The following is a 23,238-nucleotide window of genomic DNA, read 5'->3' as shown; positions in this document are numbered from 1 at the left end:
TCACCAGTTAGTCACCAGTTTCTGACTCTTGTCAGTTACTTTTGCCTGTTCTTAAAGTACACAGAAATGGATTCAATGGTATGTACTCTTCTGTTTCTGGCTTCTTTCACTCAATATCCTGTCTGTGAGATTCATCCATGTTATTGCATTTATAAGTATTTAATTTTTTTTTTTTGGTAAGGAAGATTGGCCTTGGGCTAACACCTGTGCCAATCTTCCTCTATTTTGGATGTGGGATGCCGCCACAGCATGGCTTAACGAGTGGTGTGTAGGTCTGTGCCCAGGATCCGAACCTGAAAACCCCAGGCCGCCAAAGCAGAGCGTGTGAACTTAACCACTACGCCACTGGGTCAGCCCTTAATGGTGTCTTTTGATAAAGAAATTTTTTTTTTTTTGGTGAGTAAGATTGTCCCTGAGCTAACATCTGTGCCAATCTTCCTCTATTTTGTACGTGTGATGCCACCTCAGCAAGGCTTGATGAGTGGTATGTTGGTCCGTACCTGGGATCTGAACCTGTGAACCCCAGGCTGCCGAAGCAGAACACACAAGCTTAACCACTAAACCACTGGGCCAGCCCCAAGAAAATTTCTTAACTTTAAAAGATTTTTTTCATATTGATATCTGATTATTCTGGGATCATTTGTTGAAAGGTCATCTTTTCCTCACCGAAAGCAAGGGTGCCTTTGTCATAAATCAAGTGACCATACATGTATGGGTCTATCTAGACTCTTTTTTCAAAGAACCAAAACATTTTGTTTTTCTCTATTGTGTGTCTGCTATTTCATTAGATTTTAGTTTTTGTTTTCATTTTTTCCTGCTACTTCTGTTGGGTTTAATTTGCTTTTGTTTTTTCTAACTGCTTGAGATAGAAACTTAGACCACTGATTTTCAATCATCCTTTACCTAAAATATGGATTTATAGCTATAAATTTCCCTATAAGTACTGCCTTAGCTGCATCCCCCAAGATTTGCTATACTGCATTTCCATAATTCTTCCATTCAAAATACTTACTAATTTACATTGTGATTTTTTTTTTGGTCCCATGGCTTATTTAGTAGTGTACTGCTTAATTTCCAAACATCTGGAGATTTTCTAGTTATCCTTCTGTTACTGATGTATGGCTTAATTCCTCTGTGGTCAAAGAAAATACTCTGTATGATTTTAATATTTGTTAATTTACTGCAACTGGCTTTATGGCCTAGCACATGGTCAATTTTGGTAAATGTTCAATGTACACTTGAGAGGACTATATACTTTATAGTTGTTGGCCACAGTTTCTATAAATGTAAATTAGGTCAAGTTGGTTAATAATGCTATAAAAATTTTCTATGTCTTTACTTATTTCCATCTGCTTGTTCAGTCAGTTTCTTGGAGGTATGGTTAGAATCTCCAACTATGCTTCTGGATGTGTCTACTTCTCCCTTTAGATCTGTCCGTTTTTGCTTTATATATTTTGAAGATATATTATTAGATACATGCAAATTTAGGATTGTTACATCTTCCTGTTATCATTAAAAAGGTCCTTCTTTATCTTTAGTAAGACTTCTCCCCTAAAGTCTATTTTGTATAATATCAACATAGCTACACTAGTTTCTGTTGGTCAGTGTTAATAAGATTTATCTTTTTTCCACTCTGTTACTTTCAACCTGTGTCTTTATTAGCTTTATTTTAAAAATAATTCTCCAAGCTTTGGTAGGACTAATCTGGACAATTCCTGAAGGATAGGCTTATTTTAAAAGGTCACACTTTGTGCACAGCAGCCCCCAGTGACAGTGTGCACATGTCTTATTTTGGGGAGTGCAGGAATAAGTGGGAGTGCTGTTCTGGTCCTTCTAAAGGAGGGCCTTGCAACTCCAAATACTGGTCAACACGTTTCTGAGGCTTCTGAGTAAAAATACTCAAGAGCCCTTTACAGAAAAAGACTGATGGTGGAGAACTGTCTTCCTGATCCACTTACTCACCTTGATCTAAAAGCCACAGACTACAGGTTGGCAAAGGCCTTTGAGGTCTCATCTCACCCAAATCTCCACCCAATGATGGAATGTCCTTCTCAGAATTCTTACTAAATGGCCAGCTAGCTCATAGGCTCACACAGCAATACATTCCATCTTTCAACAGTATGCTTGTAAGAAAGTTCTTCCTTTTACTGCATTCAAATCTTCTTCATTACAGTATTCATGCAGTATTCCTAGTTCTGTTTTCTGGAGTATACAGAAAAAGTGAGATTTCTCCTCTACACGGCAGCCCTTCAGAGATTTGAAAACTGTGGCCATGCCCCCTTCAGTTTTTCTCTTCCCCAAGTAAAGATCCCGTTACTCCTTCAATTGTTCCACTTATTATGCAGCTTTCAGACCTCTCACCAGTTTGGATGCCCTCCTCCTTAGAGATTCCAGTTTGTAGCACTCAGGTTTGGTCCCAACATTCTTGGTGAAGTGTGACCACTGCAGAACAGAGAAGGACTATAATCTCCCTCCTTGTGGATCTCTACTTGTATTAATTCAGCCTGAGAACTCGCTAACATTTCTGGTGGCCATAACTCATTCTCACCTAAAAATCGTCTGTTTTTTTCCATCCTCAACGTGAGATTCAGGTTACATCTTGTCTAATGATACTATAACTTACCAGTCCTCTTCCCCACAAATGATCACTTTTGTTTTGTTTTGTTTTGTTTTCCCTTGGTGAGGAAGATTAGCTCTGAGCTAACATCTGTGCCAATCTTCCTCTATTTTGTATGTGGGTCACTGACACAGAATGGCTGATGAATGGTGTAGGTCAGTGTCCGGGATCCGAACCCACAGAATCTGAGCCACCAAAGAGGAGCATGCTGAACTTAACCACTATGCCATGGGGCCAGCCCCTTCACCTGGTTTTATATCCACCTATTTAGCAAAAAGGGGTGATAATTCTTGTACCGTTATCTTCGTGGGATTATTGGGAAACTGAAATAATAGACATGAAAAGTGCTCCACAAGCCATAAAGAGCATTAACACATAAGATATTCCTATTTGGTCATAAAATCAGGAATCTGTCTCTCAAAATATTTGCCTCGTAATCCATACTGACTGGAAAACAGACCTGTGAAAATCATCTTTTCTCCTGAGGTCCATAAAAGTTATCATGGACCAGGCTTCCTGCCACTTTCTCCAATGCCGTGGTTTACTGAGAACTTCGCCTGTTCCCAGCTAACATGCCCCATCCACCTGGGGAGGGAGTCTCAGTCCCATTCTAGAAGCCTGTCTCTTGAACACGCAATTCCAAGTGGAAGGCTGTGTTGGTAACTACTCTGTCAGATTCCAGGAAATCTCTAAGTTAGAGTCAACACAGCCTCTTTGAATTTATCCAGGAGGTCACTGAGAACTGCTGCCAGGCCCTCTCTGCATGGGGAAAAGGTTTCTTCCCAAATGAGCCCCAGCATGCAGTTTCCTCTGAAGGAGCAGTGAGGTGCTGAGGCTCCTGAGAACAAGGTGCGTGTTGGTTTCAGGCAATCTAGTTTTCCAGTCCTATGCCCTCTCCAGCACACCATGCTATCTTCCTACTGTGCCCTGGAGCACAGCCAAGACGCATGAAGGGAATGGAGAACTTGTCACAATAAAAGAAATCACTTAGGGAACAGCCACTATGATTCAGGAACTGAACTAGGTAATGAACCTCATGTCAAAGGCAAGTACCAGGGTCGTCCTGCCACACCAGCCTCTGCCCATGGGTTATGGAAATTTGTGAGATGTTTTGGGTTGTCACCATAATTGGGGCTAATGGTGCTATATCCTGCAATGTATGGCAGTGTGTCTCTAAGAGGCAGAGCTAGAATCAATGAATTGGAAGAACAGGGCAACAGCTTCTAGAATGTTTCTAGAAAAACCTTCCAACCAGTAAGCCTCATCAGCAAGAGAAAGGGATGCCCCCTGAAGGTACCAAGAGTTCCAGGTTAGACAGACTATTTCTAACCAGGGGTCCTGAAGTGGGGATATCCCTTTTAGCCACAAGACTCTGAAACTTAATAGGGCTATTTCGGCTAACGCAGAAACCTATTCAACAAGCAACATACTAAAAATAGAGCCTTAAGTTTCTGTTCTCTCCTTTCTAAATGCTAGCACGCTGATTCTTGCAGAGATAGCAGCTAACCTGCTGCTCAACTTAGCCAACACTACACCAACACAGGATGTCAGAAGATGCTATTTAGGTGAAGTTTTTCACAAATACCAAAACTACAGCTCTGTTAACTTCCCTGCTAAAAATGTCCTTGTCAATCTCTAACAAGAGAGCTGGAGGGAGAGCACTGAAGCACTAACCAACGTCACTGTGGTTAAGTGCACAACTCCTTTCTCCACATCTCTATTTTCGTCCATGTCACACCACACTACTCCGTCTTGGTCATGCGTGCATGGCTATTCCTGACACAGGTGGATTTATCTTGTGTTTGCACAGGTACTTACCAGGTAGACTCACAAATTATCTCATCTGATTAGCCCAGGATGTACTACTAGGGAGAGAAATGATCCCAAATTCTTCAAATCATCTTGATATTCCCTCCAAAGTAAGACAAAAGGGGTTGATGAACCAAAAATCTTCATAGCCAAATTACTCATGGATATGTAGGCATAGAAGAATACTAACACATTTGTACAATATGTTTTTCAAAGCTGTTTCACATCTATTATTTTATTCTAATATGACAACACTATAGTGAGGTAGGCAGGGTGGGGATTACTGTCTCTATATGACAGATGTGAAGATGAAGCTCAGAAAAGATAGTTTGCTCAAGGTCTCGTACCTCGGAGTACGAGAATATGGAGTTGGAATTTGAACCCAGACCTTCTGACTCTAAATCTTGCCCTTATTTTTTTCTGACCTCTTTTCACTATACTTGTGTGTGTGTGGTGCGGGTTCGTGGGTACAATCTGTTACTCCAGCACTCACCTGCTGATCCTGAAGCTTGACTCCGACGACTCTGAAGGTGTTGCTGGCAGTGTTGTGGTAGATGGTGATCCGGCTGAATCCCTGCTGGCCAGGTTTGATTGGTACCCATTTCTTACTGGTGTCATCGTAGACCATCACAGAAGCCCGGGCTTGGCAGATACTCTGTTCACTGCAGAGCAAGAGAAAACTTAAGCGTCAGCCTCAGCTACAAGGAGTGGAAGCTGGCTTTGCCCTTTTCTAAAACAGAGACCAACTGCTACTTGACACAAAGGAACTTTCTAATTGCCAGAGCTCTCAAGTGTTTATGGAAGGGCTGCTCTGTGACATGACGAGCTTTCGTTCTCTAAAGACTTTGGGGAGTGAAGAAGAGGTTTTGTGCCAAAAAGTTTTGATAGCATGAAAAAGACTCACAGCTTTGCCTTCAGGAGAAAAGGCGCTTGAATAAGAAAGGAATTACAGCTACAATTTGCCAGCTGTCTACAGTATTCTAGACATTGTGTTAAACCAGACAATGCAATAAAGCACCTAAGATCCACAAGTTAGGTAGTAGCTATTTATTACCCCCATTCTGGAGATGAGGAAAGGGTGGCTCAGAGACTTGGAAAGATTTATACAAATTCACATAATTCAGTGATTAAATTTGGGATTTCCAACCAGTTCTGTCTGACTATGTCTTGTAAGACATAGATAATATTCTTTACGACATCCAAGAAAATGCCCAATTTATGAGATTATGATAGGGTAGCATCACACAAGCTATGTCAACAATAAAATGATTGGGTGATCTTCTAGAGAACAGAGCGATATATATCAAAATAAAGAGATGGCTGCTCCCCACTTTGCTGAAGACATGCAGATAGCAACTTCATCTGTTCAGACTATGACAGAAAACCAGGGGAAAAGCAAAGTAAGTCCCTGCACAGAGAAAAGAGTCACCACTAAAATCACTGCATTACAACTCCTGCCACTGTATTCAGAGGACGTCTCTCAGAGCCCACTGGCCTCTCCACGTACACGCCAGCCTAATAACCTTGAACGTTTACTTTCTCGGTCTCCAGAATATTAGAATTCTCAAATTAAAAAGGTAAGATGTGGTTGTTAAAGGTAGGCACACCAACAGCAGGGAGGAGCGGCCATTATCAGAAAGGAAGGCATACAAACACAACTGGAGAATTAGAAACAAGAAGTTGAAGCCCAACAATTTGGGGCCAATTAATATAGTAGCAGAAGTATGTACAATAACAGATAATCATAATGATGAGATCAGCAGTCAAGAGAAAAGTCACATCATGTTCACTTTACCATATTTAAGAAGGCAGGTAAACAAAGTATTTGAAAAAGATCCCTATACCCAGTCAATAGTCACCGGGTGAGAAAATAGTGGTTTTTAGGAGATTAGCCCTCAGTGACTTGGAAACCTCAACTCGGCCCATGTAGTCAGTTCCAAAGTGTTCAGAGGGTGGAGCTTCCTCTGGACCCAGCCCTCTGATGACTCAGGGATGGTGGATGATCCAGCGGACAGATTATTACAATCTTCACAAGAATTCTGTGTATAGCGCATACACAAGCCTTTCCACACATATTCTCTCACCTACTTTACCTGAATCCCTACGTACGTTTTGATTGTCCAGCCAATGACTTAATGTGCCAGTGCTGGGTCTGAAACCCACTCCGAATGCCTATGCTGCTGGGTCTCAATCTTGCTGGGGACCCCTCAGCTCTGCTCTGGGATTTAGGAGGCTAGGGTACGCTTGACATCAGCTGTCCAAGCCTTGTGTTAAGGGTTCTGTCTGTGGACAGATGGACCAGGAGTGAATCATAAGGGTTTTGTTGTGCAATTGTGCTGCATCTTTTTTTTCCATAGTTCATCATTCATTCAACAAATATTTAAGGGGAAATCAGTGACCATCAAAACAGGCACGGGTCTTCTCAGAAGACAGCTATATTATACTGGCAGGGAGAAAAAAGAAAAAAAACCCAAAACAGTACTATGCTTTGCCTACTCTGAGTTTTCGAGCCCGAAACCACGTATCCTCTAAGAGAATATGCTTTGGAGGAGTTGCTCCTGCCCTAAGTCATTGGGGCCCTGTTCTCATGAAATCTAGTAGAAATTAGAGTAAACTGTACATAGAGTCACAGAGACCTTGGTTCAAATCCTAGTTCCATCCCAACATACACCGACGACAAATCAAGCTCTGGGCTAAGCTGTGTCACCTAGTGCTACTGCTACCAAGTTGCTAACTGTGACAGTAGGTGTGTGTTCCAGCTGCTGTCTCAGGAGCTGGGAGAGAGCCTGAGACACAGCATGGTATTAGTTAAGAAACACGGACTTCATTAAGTCAGAGGGATCTGAGCTGAAATCCCAGTTTTACCACTTGCTGGCATGTGACCACAGAAGGATGTTTCTGGGGGAGTAAATCCAGGAAGGTACTGTGTGATAGGGCGATGCTTTCTAGAATCCTGTGTAGCAGCCATGGAAGTGTGCCCTTCAGATCTCCTCCAAGAGAGCCTGTTATGGGAGCAGAGCTGACCAATGGTCCCAGCTACGGCCTCTCTGGATGCCCACTGGTTTGCAACAGATCATGCTTCTCCAGGCCTGCGCTCCACCAATGACTGAACACGGCAGGGCTATCAGCGCCGGCCCATTCCTTCTGGACGTGGGGCTCTTCCGTGGGGGAAACCTCCACTCGAGGCCCCTTCCTCAGCCTGTACGCTGTGTGGTCAGAGACACTTCCTCCTCAGTCCTTCCTGCGCTTTCTCCTTCGCAGACAGCAAACCTGCACCATGGCCTGAGGCTCTCCCTGTCGGCTCCTGCTCCTTCTATCCTTCACTGATGTTCCTGATAGACCTCTTGCACTCTCACCCTCCACAAGGTCTTGGTGTCTGCTTCTTGAAAGACCCAAAGTAGCACACACTGTTATATAGCGCAGGTTCCCTGAGGGCAGGGGCATGCTTGTCTCATTCTCCGCTGTGCCTCCAGAACCCGGCACAGAGCAGGCGCCTAATAAATGCTCACTGTAGAATCTCGGGGCTAAAAAGAGCTCTAGAGAGGACCTAATCCCCTCTCAGGTCAATACAGCATGCCTCTGAAAGCAGCCCTAAGTGCACACTGAGCCTCTGAACGAAAACTGCCAGGGACGGGAACTTCCTGCTCTCCAAAGCAGCCCCTATCGTTGTGAAATGGCTTTAGTAGTGAGGTACTCCCTCCTTGTTCTGTTACATTCCACTCCTGCCCTCCGGAGTTACAAAGGCGCTCTGGACAGCCTATGACAGCCCAGTGGACAACGGAAGGAATATCTTGGTCCTTCCATCCATTATTCATACGACAAAGCTACAAGCCTCCTTGCCATCCCAGGTGCTCTCTTCTAGCGTGTCCCAATTTGTCACATTTTCTCTTAGTGTCTGGGTCCTACGACTGGGTATGATACTTCCATTTCAGCCTGACAGGCACAGATGCCAGTGAGTTAGAAAATATTTAGTGATGAGATGAATGTGACAGTCCCTGCTCTCAGTGAGCTCACAGCTACTCAGGAAATGGGACAAATGACTACACCCCTTACTCTGCCTGGAGGGGTTGCAGGAAGCAGGGGAGACTTTCTGAAGAAAATGCTGTGTAGGCTCAGAGATGAAGAGCTTTCAGCCCCCAGCGAATTCAGGAAGGGGATGTGGGATTCTAGGCGGGGGAGGCAACAGCCTGCAGAGGCTGGCAGGCAAGCAGAGTGTGTAGGCAAGGAACTGCAAGCCCAAAGGGGCTGAAGCGTACCTGGGGATGCCACACCACCCAAGGCTGCTCGGACAGAGAGGACAGAAAGAAAGCACCCACTACTGTGGGTGCTTAAATGTCAGTAACTCTGTTTCTTATTGTAATTATTGCCACAGGTTCCTTTTTTAGTTGTTGTTTTTAACACTTCAGGTTCAAATTGAACTTGTGGTTAACCAAAAAACCCTGTTTTCTTTTTTCCCATTTGAGTATCACTTGTCTGTCTGCTTATTTTATTATCACTAACAAAACCTAAAAGCAAGAAAATATTCATTTATTCTACTGAAGATTCATCTTGCTTATTATCCTTTTGGGATTTTTGTTTTGTTCGGATTTAATAGAATCTCGATAGCTACCAAGCCTAGACATTGCCTCTGAGCTCCGTTCATTCAACTGTCTTCTCAACATCTTCCTGGATGAATATGCAAACTCTGTACTACACACATATCCACAGGCATCATAAACGCTGTTTGTCTAAATCAGTTATCGTTTGAGGAAAGTGAATTTGATAGACAAATATTTTCTTTTTAAAAATACAATTTATTGAATGAGTGAACTATTTCTTTGAACATGTACACACAAAATTTCCTTTACTAAATGAAAAAAGACTCCCTACTCCCCCTGTATGGGCCACAGGCCCCATAGAATTTGTGCTTGTGTAGACACGGCCTCAGAGCTCCCCACTGTCCTCTGGCTCCAAGGAACACCAAGCCACACGCAGCTGGAGAGGAAAGCTGAGGCGGAGCCTTACGAGGGCTCATCTCTGACAGGCTGCCTTCATATGATCAAAACAACCAGTTGATTACTGGGGAAAATCTGTCAAAATACGCTGTTTGGTTTTTTCTACACGGTGTTGAACTACCAGGATGATGGACGTTTTCCCCCGAGGACCTAACAAGCTGCTCTGAGCAGTAGGTACAGCCAGAGCTTCTCTCCCAGAAGAAGCCTCTTTTAGAACAAGCAGTCCAATTCCACTGTCAATTTTGGCTTTTGTACAGGTATTTGTGGGCAGTGTAAAAAATTCAAGCCTGTAATTTCCCTCCCAGTGGCACATGAGACATAAGCTAACAAAGCTTTGGACTGCCCTTTGTCAGGAGCTTAGAGAACAAAGACTGTGTGACTCTGGGTCAATTTCCTCGTCTGTACAAAGCTAGTCCAACCTTGGTGGTCCCTCAGACAGCGCTGAGTACTCACAGCTCTGCCCAAGAGCCCAGTCCCGACCAAGGCCGAGTCTAGGCCTTGCCACTGGTCGCAGTTCAGTCCTTTAGACGATACATCAGAGACCACTACTGAGTATCTGTTGAAATCTCTTACTTAAAAAGAAAAAAAGCAAAACACACCCCAAACTTTCTGCATATACCTGTGAAACCTAATCAGGATCTCCCTGGACCTGACATAAGAAACCACCCATGCATCTGGAGAGAGAACTAACACACAGGGAAGAAACCTGCGGCACACCACACAGTGAAGGCAGCCACAGTCTCTCCCTCTGTTGAAGCCTCTGGACCAGCACAGACTCCGCCTCACCAGCTGTCGGGACTCTGGCTTCACCATTCCCTACATGCCCGGGAATGAGGTTTCTGAACTTCTTGAAGGCTAACACAGACACTCCATCCAGCCATGCTCTTCCCTGTGCACAACGTGGAATTGCTTCCCACCCTACACGTATCTTCCAGGCCTTTACTACAACAACTTGAAGGATGCAGTGTAAATTCACAAAGGGCAGAAGGATGTAAAGCCAGAAAAGGAAGAGAGAGGAACAGGGCTAACTACAAGATGCTTCCTGGAAAACTGAGTCCAGGGTTGAGCTTGAGAAAAGTAAAGCACCTAGACCTGTAAGACAGGAGACCGGCTCCTGCAGCACCTTGCTCATTTCTGCCTCTTGGCACAGCACTCATCAGCAGTTTGTCCTGCTCTCAACATCTGCATTAGCATCTGTCTGCCCCACGAGGCTGTGCGCTCCTTGAAGGCGGGGTCTCTGTTGTTTTTCCCTTGGTAAACCCAGTTCCTTGAATGCTGTAGACACCAATAAATGTGTGTGGAATTAATGACTAACTGGGAATAGTCATTTATGATTGTGCACCCATGGGAATATTCCACTTACAATCCTACTCCACTTATTCTGGGAGAGAGTAGCTGCCAAATAAAAGCCTCCGTTACAGATTACCGTCAGCCTCCTATCTCACGACAGCCTGGGATCGCAGAGCCAGGAAAGCACAGCTCGGAGGGCGGCCTACTGTGCAGAGTGGGGCTGCAGCCTGCGAAGGCACCTCGGCTCCAGGGCCAGCCTGGGAAACGCGGGCTGCCTTCTCAGCCCCTCTGGGGGTTGGCCTAGGAGCCACATGCTCTGTTGCTTGAATCTCTTACTGGAAAGATGAGGATCAGCGCCTCCCTCTCTCCTGCAGCACTGGCACAGTGGTCCTGCTCAGCCCAATGCCCTGACTTCGTCACCCCCTTCAGACAGAACAACTCACCACACTGTCAGATCCTGTCTCCCAGCAGGACCAGGAACCCAGGTTGCCTGGGACTGAGGGGTTTCCTGGGAGGTAGGACATTCAGCACTAACACCAGGATAGTCCCAGGCAGGCCAGGGTGAGTAGTAACCTGACTGGGAGCTCCTCTCTCCCCACAGTTACCATCCCAGGGGTAAGGACCTAATCAACACCCACTGAATGGGAGTTTGGCTGATGTCAGCTGATACGAGCTGCCACCTCCAGCTCTTTTCTCTTCCCTCCAGCTCCTATCTGCTTGTTTCTCCCTTTCCTCACCACTCACTCCCTCCCCGAGTCCCAGCGGAGCCCGGCTCAGTTCCTAATACACACTCGAACACTCCAGACAAGGTTATCGACTCGGCCCTCTCCAACTCCAGAGGGTGCTTTTCAGTTCTCAGATCACTTGATCTCTCTTCCTGAACTCAACACTGCTGACGACACGCTCATTCTGAAAATCTCTCCTGATTGACCCCAGTCTGATTCTCCTGGTTCTCCATTTCTCTCTGGTGAGTCCTTCACAGCCTCCTTCATAGGTTTTGCTGTGCTCACCGCCTACATCAGGGGTTCTTTCACTGGGGTCCATGGAAAGGTTTAAAGAGCCTAAGAATCCCCTGACACGATTTACAGAAGTGAGAGTGCAAGCTTTTTCCGAAGTAGGCTTTCACTGTGTCTTCAATGGGTCTTGCTCCAAAACAGACTTTAAAGCCACCTTAAATCTTGATGTTCCCCAACGTGAACTACTTAGAGTTCCTTTTCTTTTCACTCCATGCCCACGGTTCTCAAAACTGTGCGCATCGGACGAATCAGGAGAGGTGTCTATTAAAATAGAGATTCTCAAATCCCTCTTTAGGAGATTCTCATTCAGTGTGTCTCAGGTGGGGCTTGGGTCTCTGATTTTAACACATATTCTTGCTGATTCTGATGCAAAGGGTCCACGAAGTAAATTCGAGAAACACTGACTTTCAAATCTCTCCATGGGCTCTTTCACCTGTGGCTGGGGTTGACACGATCACCAACATGTTGACAAATCCTATCATGCTGAACCTCTGATCTTGAACTTTCTTCTAACCTACGGAGCTGTATTTCTCACTCCCAGACGTTTCCACCTGGACATACCTCAGAGACCTCCAAACTCAACGTGCTGGAAACAGAAAGTTTCCCTGCTGCAGGGAACGGCAGGACCCTACCCTGTCTCCAGGTCTGACATTGGAAAGTCGTTCCAGACAACTCTTTTTGCCTGCTGCGGGGAACGGCAGGACCCTAACCCGTCTCCAGGTCTGACATTGGAAAGTCGTTCCAGACACCTCTTTTCGCCTCACCGTCTATGGCTGTCATCTCTTGTACTTCTTAAACTTCTTTCAGATCTGTTCCTTTCTCTCTCTCCTTGTTGCTGTGTCATTTGTCATCTAGACCACCACTGCAGGCTCCTGGCTATTCTGCCTGCCTCCAGGTTCAAGTCTCATGCCCCCACAACTCACCTTTCACCATCAGCACCAGAAAGACCTTTATAAAATGCAAATCTGATTGTGCCTTTCTCCCGCTGGGAGTTCTGCCACTTACCAGCCATGTGACCTCAGACAAATACTGAGCTTCTCTTTTCCTCAGTGTCCTCATCTGTTTCTTTCGTTACCTTCTTCACGGAGTTGTAGTGAGAACTCTAAGACTTAAGGTGTGTCAGCACCTGGAGCCATACCCGGCACCCAACAGTGCTGAAGAATGCGATTCACTATTATTACAGGACACAATGCCAGCTCCTTGGCAGGCACCTGTGGCCCCTCACATGCTGGTCCTCACTTACCTGTTCACAGCTGACCCACCAACCCTGGGCTTAGCCTGGTGGAGACACTCAGGACCCCCCACACGCCCTCTTCTCCATGGCCCCTCTGCTCCAGCTCTGCCTGGGATGCTTTTTCCAGCCCAGCTTACCAGTAACTCCTATTTATCCTGAAGACTTCAGATATACGTTCAGTCTTTATTTATTATTATTATTAAAAATATTTTCCTTAAGCTTCAGCGCATAGTTGTGTATCCTAGCTGTTAGTATAGTTCTCTATGTGAGCTGCCACCACAGTATGACAACTACCTGACAGACGGGTGGTGTGGTTCCACGACCAGGAAATGAACCCAGGCTGCAGCGGTGAGAGTGCCAAATCTTAACCACGCAGGGCTGGCTCATGTGTTCCTCCTTCAGAAAGCCCTCCTTGAAGCCCCAGGTTGAGTGAGATGGTCCTCTGAGCCTTGTTAGCATATCCGTGCCTTAGCACCATAACTGCTCCCACCACAGGGTACTGCAACAATTGTCCACTTTAGGTCCCTCTGCTGGGTGTGAGTGCCACCACGGCAAGGACTATTTCCTCAAGACAGGCTTCCTTCCCTTCAGCTGATCAAAGGTCTGGGCCACAGTTCCCTTCCCACCTGTTAATCCTTGGAGGTCCAAGACAATAGGGCAGATTCTTTGCTGGCCCAGGAAACCTCCCTGTTTGCTCTCCAGGAACTGCTGCTGTCCACACCCTGCCTGGCGGAAATCAGTAAGGAAAAGGGCAGTCTGTCTGCACAGCCCAACCAGCAGACTGGTGGTAAAGCCAGGTCTGAGAGCAAAAGCATCCTTCTGATATTTGGGCTAATTAAAATGACTTTCTGGTATTACTCAAGGAATTAAAGAAGAAAGATGCTTCCTCTGCCTAAGATGCTTTCTCATTCCGACACCTATAGGTTTGCATCTTATCTTTTCTCAAGCTCAGGTCAAGTCACCGCCTTCAGAAAACATCTGTCCACTCATTCCCTTTCACTTAATAGCTACTAAGAGGAAGGGACTCTGCTAGGCTCTGGGAATGAAAGTGACATGCTCTGCCCTTAAGGAGATTAAAGTCTACAGGAAAAACAGATAAGACAGCTACAAAATGGGTACCCGATGGTACGGGGGGTTCTGAGGAATAATTCTCGTCTGTAAAACAGAGCTAATAAAACTTAAGTATTTTCCTATGGCGATTAACTGAAACAAGATATATGAAGGTGCCCAGTATCCAGTGCATTCTATGTGCCTCTCATGTCTGCCTCTGCCCCCCGCCCCACTCTGAGGCCCTGTGTGCCTTTGATCACTTTCAGGCTTTCGTGATAGTTATTTAGAGGTTATCTTCCTCCTGAGACCGTGAGCCTCCTGAGGACAGGCCCAGGGCTGAGCCATCAAGATCCCTTGCCTAACCTCCTCGGTGTAGCATGTTACCTCCACCTCAGCGGCGTGGGCTCAATAGCTGGCGAGGGAATTAATAAGTAAGTGAGGGAACAGTAGGAGGCCAGAGAGAAGTGGCTATAAATAAATGTTCCCAAACCAAGCAGAAACAGAGCCAGTCTCTGAGGCAGTTTGTAAAGTCCTGACTTGTTTACTTTCAACATACAAGCAATAAAAGTGAACTTGAAAAGTGGGCTGAGAATCATCTGGAAGGCTGCCTCTCAGCTGGGAGCAGAGCAGCCGACACTGAGAAGCAAGGGCTGTGAAAACCTGTCCAGGTGCTCCAGGACAGAGTGAGCTCGTGTTTACCTCCTGAACACCAAGGAAAGGAGCAGTGGGGACAAGGACACAGGGCCTCGCCTTTGCTGAGTTCCAGTCTCTCGGAAGCGCACCTCCTGCTAGTGCAGTAGGCCTTCTGTAGGCCAAACACTGTGTGATTTCACGTGATGCTCAAAACAGTCGTTAGGAGGCAGTGATTACACTTATCCCTTTATATTAAGCAACTTGTTTGGAGTCACCCAGGGAGTAAGAGACACCACTGGCTGGGACCCTGTCCTCTTCCTCCTTTCTCTAGAGGCCTCTCCTTGTGGCTTCTGGGTCTCACTCCTTCAGTGTTCTCAACTCACATATTGAACTCTGCCCTCCACTCACAAACACGCTCCACTCCTCTCTCCCTGAGGCCACCACGCCATCTCCCCAGGTCCCAGGCCACAGAGCTCAGGCCCTCTTACCACTCTGCTCCAGCTGATCTCTCTGAGGTCAGCAGTGACTTTCTGGCCACCAGAGCTGACAGGCTTGCCCTCGTGCTTGTCCTCTTAGTCCCCTTTCTGACACTTTTCCATTGGCTCTTGTGACAGTGCTAGCTTGGTTCGTCTCTGGACTGCCCCTTTTCTGACCACTTTCTTTCTCAAGGTGGACAGGGCCAGAGAGAAAGTCTGATTGGCTGGTGCCTGTCAGGGACCAGAGATACACCAGAAACACAGCTCATGAACATCTAATTAATGCTGTCACTCATGGAGACAGTGTGGGGAAGTAAAGGGAGCACTAGATCAGAGTCTGAGCAATGCCCAGGCCTGGCTCTGTCATTTGCTAACCACGGGACCTCAGGGAAGGCAGTGTATGCTGTGTAAAATGAGGGTAATGATCTTTCTTGATTAGCTTTTAAAGTCTGTTGGAGGGGCCGGCGCAGTGGCATAGTAGCTAAGTTTGTGTGCTCTGCTTCAGTGGCCTGGATACTGGGTGTGGACCTCACACTGCTCTTCAAGCCATGCTGTGGTGGCATCCCACATACAAAACAGAGGAAGATTGGCACAGATGTTAGCTCAGGGCCAATCTTCCTCACCGAAAAAAAAAAAGTTTGTTGGAGCTCGAATAAGACTGAGGAAATAAACAGGAGTGCAGTTTACTAAACAGGACTAGCACTGAAGATACTATCTTGAATAAGGAAAATGCTGGTTCAAATAAGAGCAAATCTGCATGAGGTGAGGATTAAGGTGGAATCAGTATGAAGCATCTTCTGTGTCCACATGCAGAGCTGTTATTACTCTTAGTCTTTTAACCTCTAAGGAGAAAACCAAGGTCGCAGGTTCCTCAACGGGGCCTGGAGCATCGCCTTGGGCGTCCAGGTAGGACACAGGCTGTCAGCCCTGTCTGTGTGGAGCACCCCAGTGCTGAGGCTCATCCACTGGAGGGGAGGCCTCACTGTGGGGCATCATCCCCCACAGGTCTCAAGTCCTGCTTTGCCCTCGTACACTCCTCATGTGTCACCTCCTGCCAGAGTGATTCCCTACCCCCACAGGAAAGACTCAGCTTAACTTTTCTTCCTACCATTTCTCATACTCATCGCTGTACTGAAGGTCTGTTTATTTTCTCTCTCTCCTCTCATGAGGCAGGTTTTTCTGGGGTGGGTTTGTTAAAAATATTATTCATCTCTGTAGCCCAGTAACTGGGATCTAGTGATTGCTCAGTAAATATCTCTGAACAAACGCTTGCTTTTGAGTTTGCCTAGTTCTTTGCCAGGGATCTCAGCCTCTGAGGATTCTTTGTGGGGGGAAGCATGACTCACCTGAGATCTGGCTACCTCTGCTTTCTCTATCTCTCTTCCTGCATTCATTTAAAAAATAAACCGAGAAAACATCCCATTTACTGAGGACAGACTATGTACCAAATATATTCTCGTGCCTAGTACTTAAAAGAAATGCAACTCTCTGTTGAAGAAAAGATGCGGTCTCTGTCCTCAAGTGGAAGGCACACATGCACAAGCAAACAGCCCACAATGCTGTGAGTGCCGCCTCCAGGTGTGAACAAAGTGCCACCGGTGCAAGAGAAGGGCATACATCATCCTGCCCAGGAGGCAATGGACCACTTCAGGCAAAGCGAAGTCACAGGGGAGAGCGCAGCCTCTTCAGCCATCACCCTGGGCCTCCCGTCACCTCTCAACATGTATTCAAGGGGAATGAGGAAACCCACACCACAGATGTTGTCACCATGTCCCAATTCAGCGACTGAGAAATAGAGAGACTGAGAATCACAGCCTTGTCAGAGCTGAGAAACATTCAGGAGCACTTTTTTTAGATGGAGGAAACAGGCCTAGAGAAGGAAGTAAGTTTCCCAACGTCCCAGGGCCAGCATGAGGAAGGGCTGGGACTAGAGTACAGATCTCACTTTCTGCTGCAAGACAGGGCTTTCTGCTCAGTAAAGCGTTTTTACCACATGAATTTTCTCTTTCGATGTCATTTTTTTCTGAACCATTTGAAAGTAAATTGCAGATATCGTGATACTTCAGTCCTAAGGTTTTTAGCACACATTTATTTAAAATAAGGACATTTTAACATATAACTTAAATACCATTATTACATCTAGGAAAATTAATAATTTACTAATAAATCTAATACAGAGCCCGTATTAAGCTACCCAATTCTCCCCCAATTTTTTTGGCTTTTATGGATTCAGGATCCACTCAGGCACTGTATCTGGTTGGGTTGTCTGCTTATTCTCTTTTAAGCTAGAATGTGAGGCCACTTTTTCGTTTTTCACTGATACTGATTTTTTTGTGTGAAGGCTTCAGGCTGTCTTGCAGGCTGACCCTGTTCTGGATTGTTTCCTAGTGATTAAATTCAGAGAAAGGAGCAGGAGCACTCCTTGGTGACCGTGGGTACTCATTCTATCTCACCGCATCAGGCAGCACATGATGTTGGCTGCCTAACAAGAGGCATTTCAACCCTTGGCAATTAGTAAATCAGTAAATCATCCACAGGGTGACATATATTTTTTCTTAATAGGAACAGGCTTGAAACAGGTTTAATGTTGTCTTCTAAACTTAGAATGTTTATTATGAAATATTCCATGCCTATAAGAAGTCAGTTCCCGTGATCCCACTACTCAGTCTAGGAAATGTGAAGTTACCTCACAAAGCTGTTTAGTTCAAGAGAAGCCCCTGCATCCTCTTCCAGTCCCAGGACCCTCTCTCTATCAGTGGGAGTCATCATCTTGAACAGGGCACTTACCAGTTCTGTGCACGCTTTTTGAAGTGCAGTCATATAACAATGTTTTAGAGAAGTGGTCCTAAAAACTTTCGTCGTCTCAGGACCCCTTTATACCCATAAAAATTACTGAGGATGTCAAAAAGCTTCTGTTTATGTAGATTAAGTCTATCCATATTTACCATGTTTGAAATTAAAACTGGGAATTTTTTAAAACACAAGAATACACAAAGGGCACATATCATTTCTTGTCACAGTGACAATGTCAACACACGTCAGGTAGCCTCTGGAAAATTCCACCGTGCACTTGTGAGACAAGAGTGAAAAAGGCAAATAATGTCTCAGCATTATTATAAATATAGTTGTGACTTATGACCCCTAAAAGGGTAGATCTCCTGACCACATTTTGAGAACTGCTACACTACAGTAATGAAAACAGTAAATTAGATCTGCATATATTAACATGCAGAAATTCAAATGGTGACTTTTGAGCCCCATTTTGTGAGGGTTGGAATTAAAGAAATGAAGCCTAAACTCATTAAACCCAGACATCCTCTCTTCTGTCCACATTGCTGGGAGGACCAGACGGCTGACACATGTAATCAAGACGTTTGCCTTTTCGCCACTCTAGTGCCACCCCCCAGATGCCTGGACAGCTGGTCCCCACTTCTCTGTGCAGTCCAGTAGAAACTGGAAAAAACACTCCAACCAACTGTTGAGAGAGTCTGATTTTCTTAGATTGAACCTGTCTCACCCCACTTCCCACACCTGCTTTCAAGGCCACCAATGTGGCCCTTTTCTTAGGGAGCCATCTGATAGGCCATATGGACATTCAGGCTCCTCTAACCTTAAAAACATTTACATTCTGATACATGTTGTGTCCCCTGAGTCTGCGACTCTGATCACTTGTGGCAGTGGAAGGGGTCCCCACACAGCCTCGGGACAGCAGTAGAGATCCGCTGGGCAAAGGATTGGGGCCATATGCTCATCTCCGAGGGTAAATCAACAGCCTGAGAATGAGACCTGGGTGAGCCCCAGCTAACACCCCAATTAAATCATCTGCATATGTGGCAATTTGGCTCAACTCAATACACATCCGAGTACGCGCACACCATTTACTAGGCACAGGGACGGACAGAAATGAGTGACACCGCGTCTTGTCCTCAAAGTGCTCTAGGCTGGAGGGGAGACAGTGAAGGATAGAAGCTTGACAGCGACAAGCATGAGGTACTACAGGAGGACAAAGGACTGTTTCTCCCAGTATTAACAGTGTAAATCAGAGACTGCAAAGGATAACAGAGATTAGGAGGCCTTGATTCTAACCTTGACTCTGCGATTTTGGGCAAGTTCCTTCAAGAGGCCACAGCTAAGCTTAGCTTTTGAAAACACAAGAGATCTGCCTTCAAATCCCAACTCTGCGAAGTGATACCAGTGTGACCTAGAACGAGTAACCTAACTTTGCTGCCTTGTTTTCTTATCTGTAAGATGGGAAGGACAATGCAACACTTCAGAGGACGAAGACAAAAGACAACATATAATATAATTAGCATAACGCTGAGCATGTAACACTCCAAAACAGCGCAGCTGTTGTTATTTTTCTCCTTTTGGATTCAGTTACCACAGTGAAGCCACTGGACAGTTCCCAAGCATTTTCTGCCCCAGGACACTTGAGGAACACAACATGCTCTCGTGAGAATAACCTAGAATCATTACGGTAATGTTTCCCAACTGGAGGCACATTGGATCCTTTGTAATAGACGAAGATAGAGAAATTTCAGGAAGCTCTCCAAATGATCTGGCTACATGGGCCAGGGGAAGAGTAGCTAGACAACATGCTCTCTGAGGGCTTGTTCGGTTGTAAGCTTCCGGGATTCTCTGACTCGTCTGTGAGGACAAGAATATGTCAAAGGAAATACCAGCTGCTCTTAGAGACGGTCTTGCAAACCCGTCGCAGAGGCAAGGGTGGGGGCTGGAGGGACTGTGGGGTGGACCTGGGCTATGGGAGACTTCTGTCTTTACATATTCAGCATCTGCAGGACAGTGGAATAAGCAGGAATTACTGTGCCCACGCAGCCATCAATCGACTGTGCAGAGGGCCTCGGAGCCTTCACTACCTGAGAGCAGGCGGAATGTCTGCTTTTCTGGCCTCTTCTCTAACATGCCACGGCAGGAAGCTCCACTGAGCAGGAACTTTGGTAGCCCAGGCATCTCCAGTGTTATAAACCAGAAGGAGTTAAGCAAATCCAACAATTTAATAAATGTGTATTGCCAAGCAATGTTTTAGGCACTGAGGATACATCCATGAGTAAAGAGACAAAAGTCCCTCCCTTCTTGGAACTGACATTCCAGAGAGGGGGAGACAGATGACAAAGAATAAAAACAATAAATAAAAAAGTTATGTAATACATTAGAAGGTGGTAAGTGCTTTAGAAACAAAGCAAAACCACCACCAAGCACGATAAGGACAAGACGGAGACATAGGAAGGGACTGACATTGGCTGGCTCCAGCAGAAAGGCTCAGACATACCACTCCTTCATGTGGCTTTTCTTGCTGCACTCTGATATCAGGGGCTGCCTGCTTAGTTCAGCCTTGTTCTACAATCACTGGGAACCTGTTCTGCACAGGCTCAAAAAACCCTACCAATCCCCAGCTAGCACTCCAGATGCTTCTAGCAAGCCTTCTTCATTGTGGTAAAGGAAATCACTGTTCACCTGACGCAGGTTTGATTCATTCCTTTCCTTCAGAGTCACATCGCATCCATCAGGAAGTCGTGGAGGCTAGACCTTCAAAGCACATCTGGAAACCAGCTACTCCTCCCACCTACACCAACTGCTCTATCACTAGTCCAAACCACCACCACCCCTTACTGGATGACTGCAACAGCCTCCCGGAGGTCCTCCTGCCTCCATTCTCATCACGCTACAGACCTTAGCCGCCCAGTGGCCAGAGTAATTTTTCTTATCCTCTATCAGATGTCTTTCTCTTTGCTTGAATCCCTCCAAAGGCTTCCCATGACACAAAGAATAAAATCTACAGTCCTCACCAGGCTCGCAGGCTCCGTGTGGGAAGGCCTGTCTAATTCTCTGCTCTTGTCTCCCTTCACCCTCCCCTTATTCATGTAGCTTCAGCCGGGATCCCTGTTCTCTTTCCGACCCTTGAGCCCACTGAATTGTTCCCATCTCGGGGCCTTTACACTTGCAGTCCCTCCCTGCGTGCTCCCCATCTCATGTTTTCATCTTCGGATTTTTGCATAGCTGCCCCCTGTCACCACTGAGGTCTCAAAGTCAATGTCCCCACTATGAGCATTAGCTAAGGCAGTGGCCCAGTCACTCTCTATTGCATTGCTTTAGCCTGTCTTTTTCTCACCTCTTATTTATGATTTCTTGACTGTATTCTCCCTCCTCACCCTGCTCGCAGCACAGTTCCAGGACAAGACTGCCTGTCACGTTCACCTCTGTATCCCTGGCACCTAGAGCAGGCCCTGTGTGACGCTGAGACACTTGCTCAGTCCATTTTTAAAATCACCCCATCCTTCAGAATTTACCAGATCCCACTTCCTCCTGGAAGTCTTTCCTGATGGCCTCAACTTCTCAAGTCTTGTTGCTTTTCCTGTCTACGCTGCTTATTGTCTATACCGTGTGGCACTTGTGCCTCGTAGTCTCTCCATTTCTGAGAGTCTCCACGTCTCCAGGCAGAGATCAGCTCTAACTTGGTGTGTAAGGGCCAAATGACAAAGCTGCAGTCAGGGGGCAAGGTACGTTTCCCATCAAGTACTCACTCCTTCTCTGCCTTGGTTTCTTCCTCTATGAAAAGGGAACAATGGAAGCAATACTTGCCACTTCCAGGATTGTTGTAAGAATTAAATGAAATAATGCAGTGAGAGCACGCCGTACACTGCCATGCGCTCAAGAGAACTCCAGCTCCCGGTGCAGAGCTAAAGGCTCAGAAAACATTTCTTGATTGATGGATGGCCAGAGCTGGGGCTAAGATAGGTATTCCCGATACGAAGACCCTTTGTATCCTCACCAGAGGCACCATGTGACTTAGGAATCTAGATATTATATCCCCATTATGTCAGTATGAAGAAAACCAAAAAGTTTAGTTTTTATAGCATGGTACTCGCAGCTCCACTGCCGCTGCTCCCGCAGTCCTGTGAGAGGCCAGAGCCTTGCCCCGGTCAAGGGAAGCACAGAAAACCTGCCTCTGGGTTTGTTTGAGCCATTAATTCACCAAAGACAAGTCCTGCCCCGACTCTGGGCCTTAATATCCTCATCTGTGTACCTCAGAGCTAGGTAGTTTTCAGACTTCAAAATCATCACAAACAATACAACTTTTTTTCCTCAAAGAAATCTAGAGGAATACTTAAAAAAGATAAAAGAGAATTAATTTGGTTGAAGAGGAGAGTGAGATGCCTGAAGCACCATTAACCTCAATGTCCTACTGCAGACGGTCTCTAATGCCCTTTCCAGATGGAAACTTCCAAGATTCCACAATTTAAAAAGACCTTGAAAACAGCTGCTTTGTCTCCTCCCCATTTTCTTTCGGCACCAGTTCCTGCAGTCAGTAGTTGACAGGATAGAGTAAACTGCCCGAGCTTTCACAGTGTAATTTACAACTCAAAATGACTTTGGAAGTTAACCCGCCTCTGAAATGGAAAGTATGCTGTGCTCCACAAATCCGTTAACGCTAAAGGAAAATTATTAAAATGATAGGAAACTGGCTGCACAGGAGCAGGAACAAAGCCAACCATAAAAAAACCGGGTGTTTCCCTGGCCCTGTGAGACTCTGGGGCCTAGAGGAGGTGATTCCAACAGCGCGGCCAAGACTCCACCCCGAGGGAGAGCCATGCTCCCTCACCAAAGCCCTCTTCTGCTGACCAGGAGCATCAGACCAGTTCTACTCACTGTGATGCCAATTTTAATAACTCACTACAAAATGCTTCTAGAGAGCCTGTGTAGCGTCCTGGAAAAAACACCGGACGAAACCGTCCCGGTTGGTTCCAGTTCCAGGCCTTCCTCACCCAGCCATGCGATGCTGAGCTACTGCCACAACTTTCAGAGGTGGGGCTTCCTCATCCCCAAACAGGAGAGAACACCTTCCTGATCTACCCAACAGGTTTTTATAGCAGGATTGAAAGAAGCAAATAAGAAAATTGGTGAAACAGCAATTTGGAAGCTGTTTAAGGTGGGGGATTATAATTTTATGCTAAGACACAAAGCTGTAATGAGTCAATCAAGCGAATGCCAAAAATCCCGGAGGACAAAACTCTGTCCTATCACCTGCAGTCTTTCATGGAGTCTAGGGCAGAAGGGAGTCATGTCTAAAACGTAACCCCACCTTTGGAAAGAACACTCA

General features: G+C 46.0%; 1 protein-coding gene across 10 annotated transcripts in view; it reads right to left on the bottom strand.

The window, feature by feature from the left end:
- The window catches only part of EVL (Enah/Vasp-like), a 160,334-nt gene that overhangs the window by 58,194 nt on the left and 78,902 nt on the right, over nucleotides 1–23,238 (bottom strand). For all 10 annotated transcript variants that reach the window (XM_044774313.2, XM_070514314.1, XM_070514312.1 and 7 more), the window contains exon 2: nucleotides 4,920–5,088. In XM_044774313.2, the coding sequence (XP_044630248.1) occupies nucleotides 4,920–5,088 (169 nt within the window). The remainder of the gene's footprint in view (nucleotides 1–4,919; nucleotides 5,089–23,238) is intronic.

Source organism: Equus asinus, chromosome 7, assembly GCF_041296235.1.
Source record: "Equus asinus isolate D_3611 breed Donkey chromosome 7, EquAss-T2T_v2, whole genome shotgun sequence".
Lineage (NCBI taxonomy): Eukaryota > Metazoa > Chordata > Mammalia > Perissodactyla > Equidae > Equus > Equus asinus.
This window is presented reverse-complemented; position numbering and strand designations above follow the sequence as displayed.